Source organism: Lepidothrix coronata, unplaced genomic scaffold, assembly GCF_001604755.1.
Source record: "Lepidothrix coronata isolate B3197 unplaced genomic scaffold, Lepidothrix_coronata-1.0 Scaffold190, whole genome shotgun sequence".
Taxonomy (NCBI): domain Eukaryota; kingdom Metazoa; phylum Chordata; class Aves; order Passeriformes; family Pipridae; genus Lepidothrix; species Lepidothrix coronata.
The window spans coordinates 220737-241151 of NW_016690370.1; the positions used below are offsets into that span (position 1 = coordinate 220737).

Here is a 20415-nt window from a genome sequence, read left to right on the forward strand (position 1 = left end):
AATTCACTTGATCTTTCCTGGTATTGCTGCTTCTCCTGGCGGATCACCAGGTTTATCTCTTGGCACTATGAGATTATTTGTTCCCATGATCACTTTGCTCCCTGTACTCCTGCCCTCCTTACCTTGAGTAAGTCCATGCAAAGGGGTCATGCATGGAAAAATAGGGCAGAAACACAGCCCCATCCCTGAGGGATGCTCACCCTTGGGATACTGGCTCAGAGCTTCCAGCCCCTTGGAGGGCAGGATCCCCCAGGGAGCAGCGAGACCCCCATGGGGACCCCACAAAATTACTTGCAAGTGTTTCCATGCCCCATGGTATCTCTGGGGAGCTGCAGGACAGCCTGTCAGGCAGCCAAGAAAATATTAAACTCACCATTCTGTGTTAAACTCCATAGATTTGCAGAGTATCTTCTGTAAACCTATTAAGTTCTTGGCTGCTTTCCTGTTAGAAAGCTCCTGTGGGAAGAGACTAATTCCTGCCAGGGTGAGTCAAATGGAAATTGGTGCCAATCCATGTTGTGGTGCCTCTCTGGCCAGTGCAGGACCCTCTGGGTGCCCTGTCCAAGGGTCTCCCCTGGGCAGGGGATGCTCACACCCCTCCCAGCCCTGCTGGAGCCCCTTTGTTGGCCTCAGGGGCCTTTCCTGGTGTGGGAGGGGACTGCTGGCTCGGGATGTGACCCCTGTCCCCCCTCTCCTCCCTCCCTGCCCCAGGTGGCCGAGCAGCTGATGACCATCGCCTACGAGAGCGGCGTCAACCTGTTCGACACGGCCGAGGTGTACGCGGCCGGCAAGTGAGTGCCGGGGTCCTGCTCCCTGGGGGTGGCTTGGGAGGGACCTGAGGGACCTCCTGGTTCCGTGGGCAGGACACTGGCTCTGCTCCTCCCTGTGGCACAGCCCCTGGTGATGGTTTGGGTGCTGGTTTGGGCTCTGGCAGTGCTCAGAGAGCCCCTCTCTCCCTGGGAAACCTTTGTATTTGGAGCGCTCAGAAAGAAAATCAGATAAATTTCCTAAATCCTCTTGTACTCTGCACAGATTGGATTGTATCTCTCGTGCCCCTTGCTGTTGGCACAGGGAGAAAAATATCCTGAATAAATGAAAAGTCATAGTGGATCTTAATGGTGATGAATGGCCGGGACCTGTGACAGCTCCTGGCAGGAACAGCTCTGGCTGCAGCGGAGCTAATGCTCTTAGTGTCACTGTGGAGGGGGGGAATAAATCTGCCTGGGGATGATTTATATGGCTCGTGTTCGGTGTGGAAGGTGGGCTGGGACATCGTGTCCCTTCTGGGGGCCAGAGCGGCTCTGCTTCCCAGACTGGGGTCCAGCAGATGTGGGGATCGGGGATGTGGGTCTGTCCCTGCAGGAATGGGCGGACAAGATGCTTTGGGTTGACAGAGGGGATCTGTCCCTGGTGGGGGTCATGTCAGGAGGGGAGGGGAGAGCTGCAGGCTGGTGTGGGGGGCACAGGTTGGGTGATGGGGGCGATGGTGTCCGTGGTGCTGAGCATCCTCCTGCCTCCCTCACACCGGGCTCTCTCCTGCACAGGGCTGAGGTCATCCTGGGCAACATCCTGAAGAAGAAGGGTTGGAGGTACTGTATGGCATTCCCTGTCCCCCACAAACAAGTAGAACCCTTTGGCATAAGACAATCCTTCTGGACTGTTGGGTGGTGCCATCCCAGGAGTGGGTGCTGCTGTGTGACAGTCACTCAGGGAGCAGCCAGAGCTCTCCAGTGCCAAACAAAAGCACTCCCCTGGATGTTTTGGGAGTGCACAGTGGCTTCAGGAGGCTGTGACCCCCCTGTGGGACCGTCATGTCACCCAACACAGCCTGGGAGCATGTCCAGCATCCGTTGGGTGGGTGATGTGCCCCTAAGGTGTGGATTAAGGATGCAAAGCTGTGACAGGCCTTCATCTCGGGGAGCCTGGCAGGAGGTGATACCTAATTCAAACGATGCACATTAGCATATGTTGTGCAGTTTAAAGAGCATTTACATAATCTTTTAAGACCTCCCATGTGTCATAGCCAGACTGACTGAAGGATGGTTCTAGCGGTGCTGCCTCCAAAATCAGCATCCCTGTGTTAGGGGGGTGAGTGATGGTTCAGTAAGAAATATTCTGCATGCTGTGGAAGAAAAAAAGTCCAATTAAGGGTGGAGAAATGGTTTTGTACGTGTCTGGTTATGCAGCAAGGTGGTTGGAGAATGATAAATCCTTGATTTAACATCATGTAGGAGTTTATAGATTTATTCAGGTGGATCACTTGAGTTTTAATGACTCTGGGAAGACTGCATGATAATGAGAAGCACTGGGCATGGCTGGCAGGAGGGAAAGTGCTGTAGCCCTTGGTTAAAGGTCTGGAGATTGCTCATGCTGTAATTCAAAATGTTTGGAGGTTTTTTTGGTTGCTTCACTTTAATTAGCTTTGATTTCTGGACCCCTGTCCTAATGTCCAATCCCAGCTTCCTCTCATGCAGCTTCATTCCATTTCCTCATGCCCTAAATATTTATGAATATATATTTTGCCAAAATGCCTCCAGGGCGCTTCACTTTCCATCTTCTAAAAAAATTAAAGCTTGGATCCCCTCTGCTGCTTAAAGCACATGTCTGAGGAATAGCTCCCTACGCACAGTGGTGCCATTCCCTGATACAAATGGAAGCTCCTGTTTGTTTAGGGGATGCCAAAGTTCCCTCAATTCAGAGGTAATTCCACCCAAATCAGCACTGGGGTGGGTGTCTCCTCAGTGGTTCACTCCTGTTCTTTCCTGTTTGAGTGCTGCCAGCAGAAATCCTGTTCCTAGATTTCAGAAGTTGTTGATGGGCAGCATCCTGCTTGGTTATTTATATTATTTTTATTTAGTAATAATTTTTTTTTTCTGCTTTGTTTGCAGGAGGTCCAGTCTGGTCATAACAACAAAGCTGTACTGGGGTGGAAAGTAAGTGTCTTTAAGGTCCCTTCCAGCCCAAACCAGTCTGTTATTCTGATTTTGGGGCTGTTTAAATCAGAATAGGAGTCAGTGAGTGCTCCCCAGTTGTTGGCACCTCCGGTCTCTCACAGCCTTGTTCCTGTTTTTCCCTTGCAGAGCTGAAACGGAGAGAGGCCTTTCAAGGAAACACATCATTGAAGGTACCTGTGGCCCAGGGTGGGGTCTGGCCATGCCCTGGCTGGGTGGGTGCAGGGTGGGATGCAACCAGCTGGAGCCGGGACAGCGGCTCTGCCATGAGCCAGGTCTGTCTGATCCTGGTGCTCCCTGTGCCAACCCCACGCGGGCAGTTCCCAGACTTGGCTGTGAAGGGCCCAAAACGCGCCAAAGGATTATTTTGGCCTTTTTCAAGAAGTGTGAGCAAATGAGTTGCACTCCCAGCCTGCCCTCCCAGCCCCCCTGCTCGGTGACCTTCGGGGTTTGCTGCAGGAAGCTGCTCCCCGGGCACCCCCAGCTCTTCCCAGCGGCGGCTCGTGGTGGCACGAGCAGGGAGGGATGAGGGTGAGGATGTGGGCATGATGTCAGCCTGCAGAAATAGCCTCTGGAGGGGTGCCAGGCCCTGGCTGGCATGGCTGAGGTTTGCTCTCAGTGCTGTTTCTCCTCAGGTGCTCAGTTTTGTTGTACATTCCCTCACCTGGCTCCCTTCATCCGTTCCCCCATCCCGCTGAGCGATGCCATGTGCTGCCTTACCCTGCCTTACTGGATACAGATTATGTGGAAAATATGGGTTATATGACAAATATTACATCTCCTACCCTCACCCAGGATGTCACTGCCCCTCATCCCACCCTGCCTGGTGCTGTCCCAAGCAGGTCACATGGGATGAGCATGGCCAAAAGCAAAGCAGCCCCTTCCTGGGGCACAGGTTTGGCTCCTTCCATCCTCCTCCTTCCTGATCCTGAGCATCCCTGGAGCATGGCGAATTTTCCATACACCTGGGATTGCCCTGGAAAGTTTTCACCATGGAGTGTTTGCAGGATTCAGCTACATTGGAATGTGACTTTCAGACTAAGGTAATGCTGGAGAAAGCTTTTTGGCAGCATTTTGTTGAGTTTTTATTTGAATAACCCTCTGTGAGGTGGTGACACTGGACCCAGAGGTGCTCAGGGAAGGGGCAGCCATGTCACAGGTGCTCCAAACCCATCTGCTTTCATTTCTTGTGGAGCTGCTTCATGAAATGATGGAAAAACCCTGGCAGCAGTTGGAAAAACTTCACAGAACACAGAGCAAACGATGTTAAGGTCAATGTTAGCTATTTTATACACATATATGTCTGTATATATATATATATGTCTGTGTGCGTGAGAGAGAGGAGGATTTCTGACACTTATTTTCTATAAATCTTCCCAAGAACAAAATGTTTTTATGAATGTTCATGAAGAATGAGTCAAAATAGAGGAGGCTGAAAATGTTTGCTGAATTTTGAGACGGATAAAATGCCCATCTTCTTCTCTCTCCCTCTCTCATACACACGTGTGTATATATCTATATATGTATATATCTGTAGGGTTTCAATGCCATCTCCCATCAGATCCTCCCAGAGAGGCTGTCAAAGCCTGGACAGTTATGGACTGAGCTGCAAAGTGCCTTGACTTGCTCTGCCAAACTCCCTCTGCCCTTTGCTCAGTGTTGGTGGGCACAGCCCCCTCTGACAAGAGGTCAAACCTTCCCTGGTGCCTCACCTGCTCATCACGAGGCATCAACCTTCCCTCTGGGATTGCATCCTGGAGTGTCCCCCTGCAGCCACCCATCTTGAGGTGGGGGTGGAGCAAGGACTTGCCCAGAAAGGCTCTGTGACAAAATCTAGATGAAATTAGCTCAGGACAGGAGCAGGACACAGAACCCAGTCCCTGGCAGCTGACATGGACACGCTCTGTACCCAGGGGCTGTTCAACCCAGATCTGAGGGGAATTCAAAAATAAAGCAAATTCTCGTGGAAGGAGGGGGCCCTGCATGTGGCCAAGCTGGTGTTTCCTTCTTCATATGACTGCAGTGACATGGGACAATGATATTCAGCATCCCTCTCATATCCTGGATGGTTATGTGTGTGTATATATACATAATATGTACATTTAAATACACCAAGCTTATTTTTGCCCCATTTTGGCTCTGTTCTGTGCTGCCAGCTCCACCTCCCTCTGACCCTGCCTGTCTTGTCTCTGCTCTTCCATTCCCAGGGCTGAAGGCTTCTCTCCAGAGGCTGCAGCTGGAATATGTGGACGTGGTCTTTGCCAACCGGCCGGACAACAACACCCCCATGGAAGGTTGGTGCAGGCTTGGCTTAAAGGTTCCCCTTGATCCTGGTTTAGGGGCTGAGACCGAGGAGGGTAGGAAATGAAAACCAATTTTTAATTAAATATTCAGTTGGGGCAGTTTAAATATGAAATATCTCATTCGTGGTGTCCTGGAGCCATGTGTGCCTGGCCATGCAAGGTGCCCCTACCCATGGCAAGGGATTGGAACTAAATGGTCTTTAAGGTCCTTTCCCAAACCATTCCATGACTCCATATTTATTGAAATGTATTTATATGTTTTGGAAGGAAATGGAAGTTTCCCAGTAGTGGCTTTAACATTGTTTGGGGGGTTTATTTCTTTTTCTTGAATCCTTCAGATGAAGTGGGTTTGTGTTTGGATTTAAGGCAGGACAGAGTAGGGTCTCCCAGCACAACCAGCAGTGATGCTCTGCCCAGGGCTGGATTGGTGGGAAATGTTCCTTGTTAAATCCAGACTGGTAAATCAGGGGATGAACTGAGGGACTTGCAGGATCTGTGACTTTGTGCTTCAGTTACATTTCAGAGTCACTGATAACCAACTCTGTGTGTCTGGCATGTGAGCATAGCCCAGCTAGCCAGGAGCCCCCAGCAGTGTGTTTTGGGGTCAGTGCCCTATTTAATGGGCACAATTCCCATTCCTCCTCTCCTCCTTCTGGAGTGAATGCAGCCACTCCCTGTGGCAGAGCAGCCTCCCAGCTAAACACAGAGCAGGAGGAAAGACTTGCAGGCTGCAGCAGCTGCCGTGGAGGGCACTTGGAAATCAAACAAACCTGGAGCTTGACAGGCCCCCTGCAAGCTCCTGGCTCGATGTAGGAGTTGTGACACCCATTTCCTAGGGAAGATGGGGCTGTGGGCCCTGGCACAGCCTGTGGGTGCCAGTCAGAGCCAGCAGCTGAGGCTCAGGGACCAGCCTGGGAGCTGAGGAGCAGTGTGGATTCCTCAGGCCTGGGAGCTGAGGAGCAGTGTGGATTCCTCAGGCCTGGGAGCTGAGGAGCAGTGTGGATTCCTCAGGCCTGGGAGCTGAGGAGCAGTGTGGATTCCTCAGGCCTGGGAGCTGAGGAGCAGTGTGGATTCCTCAGGCCTGGGAGCTGAGGAGCAGTGTGGATTCCTCAGGCCTGGGAGCTGAGGAGCAGTGTGGATTCCTCAGCTGCTGCTGAGGCCGAGGACATGGCACGTTGTCCGGGAGGGAGGAGTGACCTCTGTGCTCAGTCAGTGTCACAGGCAGTGGGATGTGTTCCCAGCTGATCCCGGCGTTGGCAGCGCTGGGGATGCTGCGGATCCCGCTGGCAGTGTGGCCTTGGCAGCCGGGCACGGGCTGTGGAGCCTGGTGAGACCGGGGCAGGGTGAAAAAAAGGGACATTTTTATTATGAATGGCACGGTGGAGACTCTTCCCATGTTCTTCCTGCTTTTTTTGTGGTTCACCTACTAAGCCACTTCTATCCCAGAGCATCTGCTGAACCATCTGGTGGTGCTGCTCTCCCCGTGCAGGGAGAGCTGTGCTGCCTTCCCCAGGCACACAACCCTTCTCCAGCATCATACATGCCTGTGCTTTTCCCACAAGGAAATCATGGAGTGGTGTGGGTTGGAAAGGACCTTAAAGTTCATCTCATTCCAACCCCTCTGCCGTGGGCAGGGACACCTTCCACCAGACCAGGCTGCTCCAAGTCCTGTCCAACCTGAAGGTCTGATCCCCCAGCTGGGCAGGCAGATGCTTTTTCTTCATCCCAAGTGGCTTTTCCAGCAGTGCAGCTCCAGCTGGGGGGAAGGAGGGTCCCTGGGGTCCTGTTGTCATGGTGCCGGGTGCCCACAGCACATCCAGCACCCACAGCCCTGGAATGCAGGGAGGGAAGGTGACAACATTCCTACCAGGGAACTTCAAGCTACTTCAAAGTTATTATTATGCTGCCAGGGGCTGTTTTCTGGGATTTGAAACATTTATTTATATTTAAAAAAAAAAATCTCCTGTTCCTAAATGGTGCCATTTGGGCGTCCAGCTGACAGGCCAAGAGATCCAGGGATGTGCTATTCCCACATCCCATCCCCATGGGAGCAGGCTCTGTAAACAAGAAGGTACATATATTTTCTGAGTTGACTTGGGTTTTTCTTGAAAGGAGTAGAGGTGGGAGAAATGAAAACAACCAGGGGCTGAGATGTGTAAGAGGCGTATGACGAAATGTTTGTCAAGGCTCCCAAATGGTGGCGGGGCAAAAATAGAAAACTAAGCCCAGGGAGAAGCTGGTGCTGACAGGGAGGGAGCAAGGGAGGGGAGGATCACTTACAGGCTGAGACTGAGGAAGGTAGCAAATGAAAAACAATTTTTAATTCAATATTCAGGCAGGGCAGCTGGAAATAGCTCGTTTGGGGTATCCTGGAGCCCTGGACACCTGGTCAGGTGGAAGGTGTCCCTGCCCACAGCAGGGGGTTGGAATGAGATGGTCTTTAAGGTCTCTTCCAACCCCAATCAGTCTATGATTCTATATTTACACTTCAGTGAAACGAGTTTGTTTTGGAAGGAAATAGAAGTTTTCTTTATGTCTCAGTGGTGCCTTTAACGTTGTTTGGGATATTTATTTCCTTTTCCTGATTGCTTCAGATCGGTGGATTAGTGTTCGGGTTTAAGGCAGGTCTCTGTGTCAAACAAAGCCCAGCCCTCCAGGCTCTAAATGGAGATTTCCCCACCCTGAGCTGCCCGTGGCTGCCTGCAGCAGGATCTCACACAAGGCCCAGGCTGGCAGTGTAATCTCCTCGCTGCCAGGATCCTTCTCTTTTCTTCCCTAAGTAGGACGAGGATCCTGATGGTATAAAAGGGATCTTGAGACAGCAGTGCTTGGAGTCCTTATCCAAGGGAGAGCACAGGAATTTACAGGCATGTCAGGCTCCTCCAGGCAGCCACATGTCCCCCCAGAGGGTTTGTGATGGGTCAGAGTTAATGGTGGAGGTGGGAGAGCACCAGTTCCTTCCCACTTTCCTATGGGAAGAGTACAGGGAGACGTGGCAGCGCCCGCTGACCACGAGGTGCCTGGTGTGGCACAGACAACAGTGACCAAGAACTGTTTTCTTTTGCTTCTCACAGTGAGTTAAGCCCAGTTTTGCCGGTTCAGATGCTGTGGTTGGTGGTCAGGGCAGTGCCTGTGCCCGCAGCACTGCTCGGCTCCCAAGGGCAGTGGGAGAGCCCAGCCAGAAACAGGGATTTTACTGTGGCCAGGGCAGTTAATTCTGGCTTGGGGCTGCTTGTGGGGACTGTGCCAGAAGGTTAGATGGGGTATTGGGAAGGAATTCCTCCCTGTGAGGGGGGTGAGGCCCTGGCACAGGTTGCCCAAAGAAGCTGTGGCTGCCCCATCCCTGGAAGTGTCCAAGGCCAGGTTGGATGGGGCTTGGAGCAACCTGGGAAAGTGGAAGGTGTCCCTGCCCATGTCAGGGGGTGGCACTGAATGGGCTTTAAGGTCCCTCCCAACTCAAACCATCCTGTAATTCCATGAAACTAAGCTTTATGGTGGGCTTCCCCCCCACCCCAAGAAGGCAGGGCTGCTCAGCAGAGGTCGGAGGGAGGAAATCAAAGCTCCTGTCCTGGTGTGCAGCCTTGCAAGCTTCCAGCTTCCCAAAGAACAACAAGGACCATGTCACTGCTGCATAAGGAGCTGTGCTGGGCTTTGCAGACCTGACACACGAGGCTGACAGGGCCCTTGGTGAAGTGGGGTTCAACCACTCAGTTTTGCAACTTTACCCCCCCTACCCCAGTATTCCTGGTAAAATCAAGCAGACCCAGATATATGGTTTCAGTAAACAAATGTTAAAACAAATTGAATTTATCCTCTAGTTTATTTTTCCACTGTGCTGCCCCCTTGTGCTAAATTTTAAAAGAAATACTCTCCTGAGGTGCTGGTAGGCAAGAGATCAATGTCTCCATATTTGCACTGAAAATGCTTTTTCATCCATGCTCGAGCAAAAGAAAAGAGCAGAATTGGTGTTCAGTGCAAACTGCTCAGGACTGTCAGCAATCTTGGAATTCGAGAGTGGATTTGGGAGGATTTGGTGCTGGAAACGTGGCCTCTGGGCACTTCTCATACTCCTTTTCTTCCCTCCTGCAGAAATTGTGCGGGCGATGACGCACGTGATCAACCAGGGCATGGCCATGTACTGGGGCACGTCCCGCTGGAGCGCCATGGAGATCATGGTAAGGCCCCCCTAGGGAAGCCTTGGCACTGGGTAGTGCTCTGGGGCTGCTGGAGTTTCACTCCATCCAGCACCTTTCCACTTCAAATAATTTAAGAACCTGTTCCAGAATGAGCCCAGTGTTGATCAGGAGAAGATGGGCTGAGCTGGGGGTTTGGGTGTCTGGGCTGGTTTAGCTGGGGTTTCTGTCATTTTGGTTTGATGGAATTCCAGGGGAATTCAAGGTGTCTTCAGGTTTGATATCTGTGCTCGTGGCCAACCTGGTCTAGTGGGAGGTGTCCCTGCCCACGGCAGGGGGTGGAACAATATGAGCTTTGAGGTCCCTCCCAGTCCAAACCAGTCTGGGATTCCGAGAGATTCCAGGAGCATCCTGCTGGTCCCTCTTCCCCTTGCTAAAGGGAAGACTTGAGTTTGTTGTCTCTGTACACTCAAGGAGTGTTGGCTGGTGTGTCCTGCAGGATATTTCCACGTAATGAAGTGCTTTCCTGCTGCTTTCTCCCCCCCAGGAAGCATACTCTGTGGCCAGGCAGTTCAACATGATCCCACCCGTGTGTGAACAAGCAGAATATCATCTGTTCCAGAGAGAGAAAGTGGAGGTTCAGCTGCCAGAGCTATATCACAAAATTGGTGAGTCTGAGGCTGCTGTGCCTTTTTGGCTTGTGCATCCTCAGAAAGAGAGGGAACAGGGGGACCTGGGGCTCCAGATGGGAACAGCACACAGACAGGTGTCTTCCTACAGACCTGAAAGAAAAACCAGTTCACTGTGGCTCTGGTAAAGAAGTATTACTCAGTATTATATATTAATATAGTATATTAATAAATATATTAATTATTAATTGCCATGACTGCTTCTTACTCTCTGAGACTTGTGTGGCCCATGAAAGTGCCATCCCTCCCCTGTACCCAAAGCCACCAATACCTCCTCGTGCCTCTCCCAGGCATCTGAGGAGCAGGGGTGGGAGCTGGTCCCTGCCAGCAGGAAGGATGTGAAGATGCAAGGCAGAGGACATGCCTGATCAGGAGTTCAGGTGCTTCACTGCTGCAGGAGCCAGGATGGAGCTGGAGGCTCCTGAAAGAGGCTTTTTGGATGATTAAGGCAGTCAGTGTCTTCCAGGGAGATGCTGCTGATGCATTAAGGAGTAATAATTATTTTATTTTTTAATTATATTAATTATCTGAATAAATACTTAAGGGCAACAGCAGCATCTCCCTGGAAGACACCAACTGAACGTTGCTGCCAGTGGCAATCGAAACAAGTAGAAGTTGTTTTGCTTTTATTTCATTTTTTAACTGAAAGTCCTGTTTTTGGTACAGCTCTGATCTCTCCCACTCCCCTGAAACGCCCTCCTCTGTTCTCTCTGCAGGGGTGGGAGCAATGACGTGGTCCCCGCTGGCCTGTGGGATCATCTCAGGGAAATACGGCAACGGGGTCCCAGAGAGCTCAAGGGCTTCCCTCAAGGTATCTTTGGGGCATGTTCGAGATGTGCTGCTTTGTGAGGGCAGGGAAATAACCAAGGGGAGAGAGATCCCTCGTGAGGAGGCTGGGCTGGGTATCGATGGATCCGCTCGGTTTCTCTGGCAACCACTCTCCAAGTGCAGGAGAATCTGGGTTAGAACAGTGCTCGGGTTCCCCACGCAGAGCTGGGGCTGGGGCAGGAGGGGGGGCTGCAGGATGCTGGGTGCTGTCACACCCAGGGGGTCTGTGGTGCTCAATGCTCCTCGCTGACACCAGTCATGGAACCATGAACGTTGCAAAAGATCATTGAAATCTCCACAATTATCCTGATTTTATCCTTTTTGAGGGCTACGGGGTCTCCTCCCCTGTTGTGGCACAGGCATGTGATTTAATGGTTTGAAAGATCACAGAGCACTAAAATGTCCTGGATTTGGGCAAAAACCCAACTAAAATGGGATCTGGGCCTCTGTACCAGCTGAGCAAAAGCCAGCACTGCCTGGCAGTGCCAGCAGAGTGACAGGGGTCCCTGGGCTGGGTTTGCTCAGTTTGGTGCTTTTTAAAGGAAATGGGCTATTTAATTGCATTTGGGTTGTTTTTTTTTCCAAACCAAAATGTATTATTAACTCTTGGTAAAGGCTATTGGAGAAGGTGGATGGTGAGAGGGGTCCAAATTAAATTGCGGAGAGTGCAGCAGAACCAACCTCCAAGTCTGGAACTGGGAGAACTGAAATCCCACTTTGCTTTAATTAATGTTCTAATCTTGAACTGTAAAATCTCCAACAAGATCAGATATTCCCTCACAATTTTTTTGGAGGGGTTTGGGTCAAAATCTTCTCAAGCTGACCAATATTTCCCTTTTTTTTTCCTCTGCTCTGTGATGGGATTCAATGGTCCAAAAAGAAAAGTTAGGAGGTTACAGTTTCTGGAGCGAGTCCGAGAGCTGCATAAAGCCGGGGTGACGTAGATCCAGGGACATTCTGGTCCTGTCCAGGGTGATGTAGATCCAGGGACATTCTGGTCCTGTCCAGGGCGATGTAGATCCAGGGACATTCTGGTCCTGTCCTAATTGCTTTGGGTAGCAAAACTTTGTGTCATTCAACCCCCACGACCTTCTGGGTTGGACATGGCTTTTCAAGTGCTGTTACACACACACACACATATATATATATGTATAGATTATACCTGTAATTATAAATGGGCTTAAAGTCCCCATTGTGGAAGATGAAAGCTGGCAGTAACGCAGTGTGATTGGCCTGCAGTGCTACCAGTGGCTGAAGGAGAAGATCATCAGCGAGGAGGGCAGGAAGCAGCAGGGGAAGCTGAAGGACCTGTCGCCCATCGCCGAGCGCCTCGGCTGCACCCTGCCCCAGCTGGCTGTCGGTGGGTCTGGGCTGGGGGCACCCTGGGGGGCTCTGGGGCTGCTCCTCTCCTCTGTGCAGGCAGCAGGGACGGTTCGGGGAAGGGCAGTGCAGGAAAAGATGTGTCGTCTTTCGAACAGGCCAAAGGGTGGCTTGGGCTGGGCCTGCAGCTAGAGATGGGTCTGTTATTTAAATGCTTCAAGGATTATTTATCCTGGAATGGTTTGGGTTGGAAGGGAGCGTAAAGATCAGTCAGTTCCAACCCCTGCCATGGGCAGAGACACTTTCTATTATTCCAGGTTGCTCCAAGCCCCGTCCAACCTGGCCTTGGACACTTCCAGAGATGGGGCAGCCACAGCTTCTCTGGGCAACAATTACACGAAATAAGATTGTTTCCAGCACCAGCATGAGCCTGTGATTGCCAGAGTATTTTGGGTCTCCTTAGGGGTCCAACCTGCCTGTTTCCCTGCTCCCTCCCCACAGTTCAGCACCCTGGGCCCACAGACACAAGAGAACCATGTGGTTTTCAAACTGAGGTTCTGTCAAACTTCAGGCTCTGGAGCGAGGCCGTGTCACTCCACCTTGTTCCTGACCTCGTTGTGCCTTTATTCCAGCATGGTGCCTGAGGAATGAGGGTGTGAGCTCTGTCCTTCTGGGATCTTCCAACCCGGAGCAGCTGATAGAGAACCTCGGAGCCATCCAGGTAAGTGCAGGTGGTGGTGGCCCCTCCATGGGGATTAGCTCTGCTCAGCTCCCTGAGGGTAACACCCCCACACCTCAGCACCCTCCTTCTCTTCATTTAGTGTTAGTACTTGGTATTTTGTCTTGCAATTCTATTTATGCACCTTAATTAGGCAAATCTATGGTGTCACCAGCAGGTTTAGTGTATCTGAAAGGGACAGGGACCCGATTCCAGGACATGTTGTGATGGATTCTGTGCTATCACGTCACCTGCACCCACCTTAATTAATCTCTGTAGTTTGCCACAATCAGCTTCCTCTCCCTCTGCTGTCCTTCCACTGCAGCCCAGCAATACTCCACATATCAAGTTCAGAGGCATTGCCACGATTCTCTCACTGAGTAAAGACATTCCAGCGGTTCCTCCTTTATGGGAGAGAGTTATTAGATGAATGTTTAATATCTGTCACGCAAAAAAAACCCCAGAGGAAATGTTATTTGATAAAATCTGGGTTTAAATTTGGAACAACCTTGATTAAACACGGGCTTCCTTCTACCCTCAGGTCCTTCCAAAGATGACATCCCACATCGTGAATGAAATAGATAATATTCTGGGCAACAAGCCCTACAGCAAGAAGGACTACAGATCCTAATGCAATGCATGAGCTCCCTGGACTGCATGGTTTCCAAGTGCTCTGTACAGCAGTACAGCCCCGAGTTAATCTCTGGTCATGAGAATCATTCAGCACCTGCTGCTCGGTGTCTCCTGTCACTGGACCCTTCGAGATGTGTGCTCTTGCTACTAATCTGCAGTGAAATCTGAAAGCACAGTTGATCTCTCTTCTAAACGAGAATAATCTCGTATTTTCTTACCTTCGACCGAATTCATTAATTTTTACTTTCCTCTTTTTGCACCTCATGCTTGTGCTGTGAAAAACACTTGTAAAGCAAAAAAAAAAATTAATAATTTATAACCTTCAGGTACTTGGTAATTAAAGAAGGATGTACAGATCTATTTTTTCAATGAAGAAAAGCCAGATACAACTTCAGGTTTTAATAAAACCACGTTTGGGAAATCTCAACTATAAAGTTTCTTCAGGTTAACAGATGGAAGGGGCAAGCTCAGACTTTGTTTGCTTTTATATGCTGAATATAAGCTTTAGATTTTGTTTGTAGTTGAATAAAAGCTGTAAGACAGAGAATTAGTTAGAACTTAGATAGTTCAGCTCCTAACTGTACAGTAATTCCAGCTGTGGAGTGCTCCTGGGAAACATCCCTGAGCAGTGTTAGGAAACCCAACCTCGCATGTCAGGTTACTGAACCAACAGCTCTCTGCAAAATTCTACTTCTCCATAAACCTTAAACCAAGAAAGCCATGATTAAATATTGGGTTTTGCATATATAGAAACCTGCCTCTACTTCTGCCTGCTTGTAGACAGAGCTACTGCAAATTTCAATATTCAGGAGCTTTTAAGGATATAGACACTTATAAATATATATATAACTGCTGAGAAACTCCCAGGAAAAATCAGGTACGTATTTCGAAAGGCTACATCTGCTTTATTTTGGAATCGGGGATAAGTAAATGCATAGACTCATTTTAAAAAGATTTTTGTGAGCATTTACAGGAGTTGATAGCAAGGATGTACATATTAATTTGCCCAGCTGAAGAACCACGTTGTACTTTCCCGTGGATTTGCTCTGTACGACTCCTGTGATTTCAGTCTGTATTTCTCATGTCCTTCCTGGGACACAGCTCTGTACAGTATTTGTAGGACCCTTGTACTTTAGTCCCCAAGCCCAGGGCTCACCTGGGCCAGGTGAGCAGCCCCCGGGGCTGAGTTGTCTCCTCCTGTATTCGAAGCTGTGGTCTGTGTAAATGACTCCTGCTGTATATGAGACCTGCAGTCCGATGGATCCTGCTTGGACACAATAAAAGCATTTTGTGCATCTAATTTATCCCTGCAGACTGTTACTGACAGCGAGAGCTGCTCAGAGCCAGCAGTGCTGGACGTGGAAGTGGGTGTGTGTTGTTCCACAGGGAGACTCTCCTGCTGTCCCCAGGAGGGGCGAGGGCCGGTGACACGGAGCAGGGACACGTGGGACCTGGGCTGGCTGCACACCTGGGACAGAGGTACCTCTGGAATCTATCCCTGGGGCAGACACCAGTCCTGAGTAATGCTGTGATGGCCTTGGGCTGAGGGAGGGCAGGGTTAGGTGGGATGCTGGGGAGAAATCCTTCCCTGGGAGGGTGGGGAGGCCCTGGCACAGGTTGCCCAGAGAAGCTGTGGCTGCCCCATCCCTGGGAGTGTCCAAGGCCAGGTTGGACAGGGCTTGGAGCATCCTTGTCCAGTGGAAGGTGTCCCTGCCCATGGCATGGGGTGGGACTGGATGGGCTTTGAGGTCCCTCCCAACCCAAACCATCCCATGGTTTTGGCCTGCAATAAACACCTGGACATGCTCCTGACAGGTCCCTGAAATCCCAGGGCAGTGTCCCAGCCTCTCCAAGGGGACACTGGCCAGTCCCAGCCACCTCCCCATGCACCTTCCCCTGCCCTGGAAACGTCCCCCAGCTCTGCATTATCAGCTGTGAAAGTTAACTAATGTTCATTGTTACAAAGGCTTCAACCAGCACACAGTTAACAGCTTTATTAATTTAAGAGAATTATCTTCCCAGTAGCAGACTAATTTCCCTCCCTCTGGAGGTACAATTTAATGTTCTCCCTTTCCCTTCGCACGTACGTGGGAATCCAGCAGTGTATTAAAAATAGATTAATTCCCAACTTTTTTTAATTGAAAAGGAGATGGTATTGACCCTTACTTGGAGCGAGAGCTTAAAACTCTGAGGGCAATGGGGGGCCAAGCAGCAGCTCAGCTCCAGGTTAACCCTCAGCATTAACTGAAGAAATTTAATTTCAGTCTATTATATTGACTTTTATATATATCATTGCAGCTTCTAGTGCTGATTGCAAGGGGAAAAAACAACCACCACCCAAAAAACAAAAGCAGACAGAATTACAAATAACAAAAAAAAAAGACAGCCCCAAACTTTCCCGAGAAGGCCCAAGATGAGGTTTTTTTGCAGCAACGACCCACCCCACTCCCCCACCTGCTTTTGTTTCAGGCTGTCAGTGTTCCCTCTCCTCACTCGCTGAGCTCCAAGCCTCAGCAACTGTTAATACCAAAAAAAACCTACAGTAGGATGAAAAGCTGTTAATAAAAGACTCAGTGAGGTGACAGTAATAGCAGAAGAAAGTGCTGCTTCCAAGCGCTTCTCCAGCCAGCAGATTTTCTGGAAAACACACCTGTCGCCTGCTAGAACACCTGACAGGACAGTGAGAGCCCTGGCAGTACAACGAGTGTACTGATGTTGTTTGTTCAAATATTGGAATTTAAGTACTGGGTGCTTTGGGAGGACCAGAGCAAAAACCAGCCCCATCAAATCCTGCTGCTTAGAGAGCTGCCAGCTTGGCCTCCTCTTGGGCTCTGACTGGTTACTTGTTGGAGGCTTGTTAGAAATTTGGGTTGTGTGTGCTAGAAAGCCTAAAATACAGAAATTATATCCTTTATAAGAAAGTGATAAGTCAAGCAAAGTACAATTGTGCAAGGCACGCACCAGCAACGTGGAATGTCTCCTTCCTGAGGAGAATGATCAGGCACAAGTGATACAGAAAAATCCACGTATTTTGAGGGGAAGCAATCAAGTTAATACAAAGTGTTAAATGCCTGACCAGAAAAGTGATTTCAAGGGCAGCTCTGAAGTGCACCAAACCCATGGGACTTTTCATGGTTTGAATACAGAAACAGAACAGTTCATACCGGGAAGCAAAGGAAGAGTGAACTGTGCAGGGGAGGGCTGAGACTGGAGACCTCCCAATCCCAAAGGATGCAGACAAGTGTTACAGTCAGTCAGCAGGCACTGGGTAATTAGGAATTGTTTTATGACTGGTTATTTGTCAGAAATAGAGCCCTTTCTGTCTCCTGCTCTCCAGATTCTTCATTTCGCTCTATTTTCCATAAATCTTATTGAAGTAAAGATTAGCAGAGTAATTGTTACATTAAATCTGATTATGAGCTTTCTCCTTCCCTACAGATCCCGAGTCTGTAATGGCAGGATCTGTAACTTCTGCTCTAGAATTCCATTAATAGCAGTGGAGTTTGGCATTAACAGAACAGTTGCTTCAGTGAGAGCAAGAAAATAAGGGACAGGATTGCCTGATAAACCCATTACAAAAAGCCAGCTAAAGCATTTCTGCTAAGCTGTGCAAGGAAACTGGCAGGGCTTCTTATTTATTTGTGATTTTGGACATGAATGGGAAAAAAAAGTACATTCAGACCACTTCAAAAGTGTTTTTCTAGGAGGTTCAGGGTTTTGTCCTGACTACAAGTTACTGAAAAATGAGGAGTATTTCCAATGAACACAGGAAAAGACTCCTCTCTTCTGGAAGCAGAAAGGGCCAACAAACTTACACATGAAAATACCTACTTTTTTAAGAATGGAAATACAAGGAATTAAATGGCAAAAAAGCTCCTTTTTATTACAACTTCTCAAGTTACACTGATAAATGGTGGATTGTCACTTTTGTGATCAGGGAGTTTGGCTCTGAGGCTGCTCACCAGGCACCCAGGGGCCTTCTGGCCCAGGCTGTGGGTACAGCTGGGCAGTGGAGCTGCCCCTGGGCTGCAGAACCATCACCCCTCTGTGGTGCTTCACAAAGGTGAGGTCTGGTCACAGCTCACACCCCATTTCCTTCCCTTGCTAAGTAAAAAAAAAAATTCATTAACTCGCATATTGAATAATACCATGGAAAGTTACCAAAACTAAATACAATTCCATCAGTTTGGATTTAAACCCTCCCCCCCTTACACTCATAATACAAAAAAAAAAATTCCTATTCTGCCCTTAAATGTTTCTATGGCAGTTGAAGTCTCTCACAGAAATAAATTTCTGTGGGGTTTTTGTCTACTTGGATCCTGTGGAGAGCAGAGCAATCAGTCCTGATGAAGCACTTATAGAAAGAATATAGTTTCTGCAGGGAACAGGTTAAGGACATATAATTGTCAAGATACTTCTTTGGTACAGAACATTTAGTAGAAGTTTTATGAAAAAGAAGGAATTGAAATGGTCTTTACAGTTTTAAAACTGAAATATTGTAACCTCAAATACAACTCAAAATAAAGGCATGAACTTACCTTCAAAGTTAAGACACTCAAAAAGTTTAGCCTGTTCTCTTAACATTTGTTTTATAAATGGTTAACTACAGAACATCCTGAATTAACTGGCCTGATTGGCAATAATAATTTCCTTAAAGAACAAAAGATTTTGGTTGTGAAGTTACTGAAACTAAAGCAACCTGTAAGGTAAGAGAACCTGGCAGCTAACACTGACCTGGGGGTTCTGCAGCAGAACAAGCTGCCTCCTCATCCCAAAATTACAACTAAAATGGCAAAGACACAAGAATTTCTGTAGATTGTCTAAGTGATATTCTTAAAACACCTCACGTCACATTCACGTGACTGAGAGGAGGTTTTTTTTGTAAACTCTGCTTTTATGTGACAATGTTCTAAGCTGATGTTCTGCAAAGGACCTGCCCTTCCCAGCAGAGCACAAAGGATACACGGTGGGGTTGAAGTTCTTCAGCACAAAAAACGAAGCGATGATGACCAGGACCAGGAACAGGGTGTTGTTGTAGAAGATGGAAAAAGTTGTCGCTTCATAGTCTGCAACTTCATTTTTCTTCCACAGAATTCTAGGAGCAAGCAGAGACAATATTTCAGGCATATTTAAATCACTGTATATCAGAGAATGACTGACTGCATTGAGTTGGGAGGGACCTTAAAGATCATCTCATTCCACCCCCTGCCATGGGCAGGGACACTTTCCACTAGCCCAGGTTGCTCTGCCCAGCCTGGCCTTGGACACTTCCAGGGATGGGATATCCTGGCCCCCCCACCATTTTGAAGTGTGCAGCACTTTTGTTGTAACCAGCCTCTAGAAGACGGAGGTTTGGGCTCTTAAGCCCTGACAGCTCCCATCCTGCACAGTCACAGTGAGCATCCCCTCTAATCCCAAGTGCATTTGAGACCTTTCCTTGACGACTTGCCCCAGAAAGGCTTTAAGATGAACCAAGAGTTACAGTACAACTTACGCTTTCCAGAATATAGGAAAAACAGGGCACAGTCCCTCATACCCCACCTAGAGCCTTAAGGACATTTAAGGCAGCATTACAACAAGGGAGAGAAGGAAGAGGACAAAGAGGTCACCTTTCATCCTTCTCCTTACGGGACATCTTCCTGTTGTCCGCCTCGGACAGCTTGCGAGTCACCTCCTTGGACACAGCATCCTCTCTTTTCTGGGCTACCCTGTAAGCAACACCACTTATGTTCAACTTCAAAAACTAATAAAAACCCCCACAGCTAAACCCTGGGATTGCAGGAAGTTTTATTTACAGTGAAGAATAAAATGGAGTCAAGACACCGAACAGTTTTGTCAAGTCGAAGGGACAAGTAATAATCAAACTGCTACAAGTAATGTAATTTTGATATAATCAGTAATATAATTTAAATGTAATTTATGGCAATACCCGCTGAGCATGATGGTAGTTCTGCTATTTCACTGTACTCTTAGCTGACAAGACAGGGCTACTCCATAATTACAAGAGACAACAGAAACCAGCTAGGAAATATTTCTGTGTAAAAAAGATTTTGGAGTAACGTTCCAGGCATTCTTATTCATAAAAAATTAAGTTGTAGACGCTGGTTCTGTTAAATTATTAAATAATAAATTCTATTTCCAACAGCCACCAAACTTACTTGTGTTTGAGGACAAACTTGACGTTCTTATACGCAAAAGCCACCAGATAGGTACTGATGAGGGTCATCACGCTGTACAGGACTGCGGACTGAACAAGATCCATGTGCCATATCCTCCAATAAAGCCCTTCGAAGAAGAAAAAATTATATTTTGAGTGGCCTCTTTCCAAGAAAAAAATGCCCCTGCAGGGGCAGCATACAGCACGTCAGCTCTGTAATTCGGCACAGGCTCTGCCAGACCAAACCCAAATCCTGCAAAACCCCTCGGAGCGTTTGAGCCGCATTACAAACGCTCTGGAAGGGAGAAATGTGCTCCGAGAGGGGCTCTCCAGGCCCCGCCGAGGCAGCGCCGCCGCAGTGACACGTCAGTGCTGCCGCCGCCAGACCGCCCCACGGCCCGGGCCCACCGCCACCGGCATCGCCTGCGCTCGGACCCCTCACGGCTCGGACCCCTCACGGATCGGACCCCACACGGCTCGGACCCCTCACGGCTCGGACCCCTCACGGATCGGACCCCTCACGGATCGGACCCCTCACGGATCGGACCCCACACCGCTCGGACCCCTCACGGCTCGGAGCGGGACGATCCCGCCTGGGGTGGGCTCGGAGCCGGGCTCGGAGCGGCAGCGGGACGGAGCCCGAGGCGCGCGGTGGGGAGCCCCTGATCCCCTCAGGGGCCACC

General features: G+C 49.2%; 2 protein-coding genes across 5 annotated transcripts in view; one reads left to right on the forward strand and one right to left on the reverse strand.

Annotated features, from left to right (window-relative positions):
* KCNAB1 (potassium voltage-gated channel subfamily A member regulatory beta subunit 1) overlaps positions 1 to 14875 on the forward strand; it is a 62218-nt gene extending 47343 nt beyond the window's left edge. For all 4 annotated transcript variants that reach the window (XM_017831416.1, XM_017831417.1, XM_017831418.1 and 1 more), the window contains exons 4-14: positions 712 to 791; positions 1545 to 1589; positions 2889 to 2933; positions 3081 to 3124; positions 5159 to 5245; positions 9344 to 9429; positions 9935 to 10055; positions 10793 to 10887; positions 12144 to 12264; positions 12857 to 12945; positions 13484 to 14875. In XM_017831416.1, coding sequence (XP_017686905.1) covers positions 712 to 791; positions 1545 to 1589; positions 2889 to 2933; positions 3081 to 3124; positions 5159 to 5245; positions 9344 to 9429; positions 9935 to 10055; positions 10793 to 10887; positions 12144 to 12264; positions 12857 to 12945; positions 13484 to 13573 — 903 coding nt within the window. In that variant the 3' untranslated portion in view covers positions 13574 to 14875. The remainder of the gene's footprint in view (positions 1 to 711; positions 792 to 1544; positions 1590 to 2888; positions 2934 to 3080; positions 3125 to 5158; positions 5246 to 9343; positions 9430 to 9934; positions 10056 to 10792; positions 10888 to 12143; positions 12265 to 12856; positions 12946 to 13483) is intronic.
* Positions 14876 to 15547: 672 nt separating this feature from the next.
* Positions 15548 to 20415, reverse strand: part of SSR3 (signal sequence receptor subunit 3) — a 5720-nt gene continuing 852 nt past the window's right edge. The window contains exons 2-5 of the mRNA XM_017831384.1: positions 19734 to 19860; positions 19185 to 19283; positions 18539 to 18670; positions 15548 to 17950 (exon numbers count right to left, since the gene is read on the reverse strand). Coding sequence (XP_017686873.1) covers positions 17884 to 17950; positions 18539 to 18670; positions 19185 to 19283; positions 19734 to 19860 — 425 coding nt within the window. The 3' untranslated portion in view covers positions 15548 to 17883. The remainder of the gene's footprint in view (positions 17951 to 18538; positions 18671 to 19184; positions 19284 to 19733; positions 19861 to 20415) is intronic.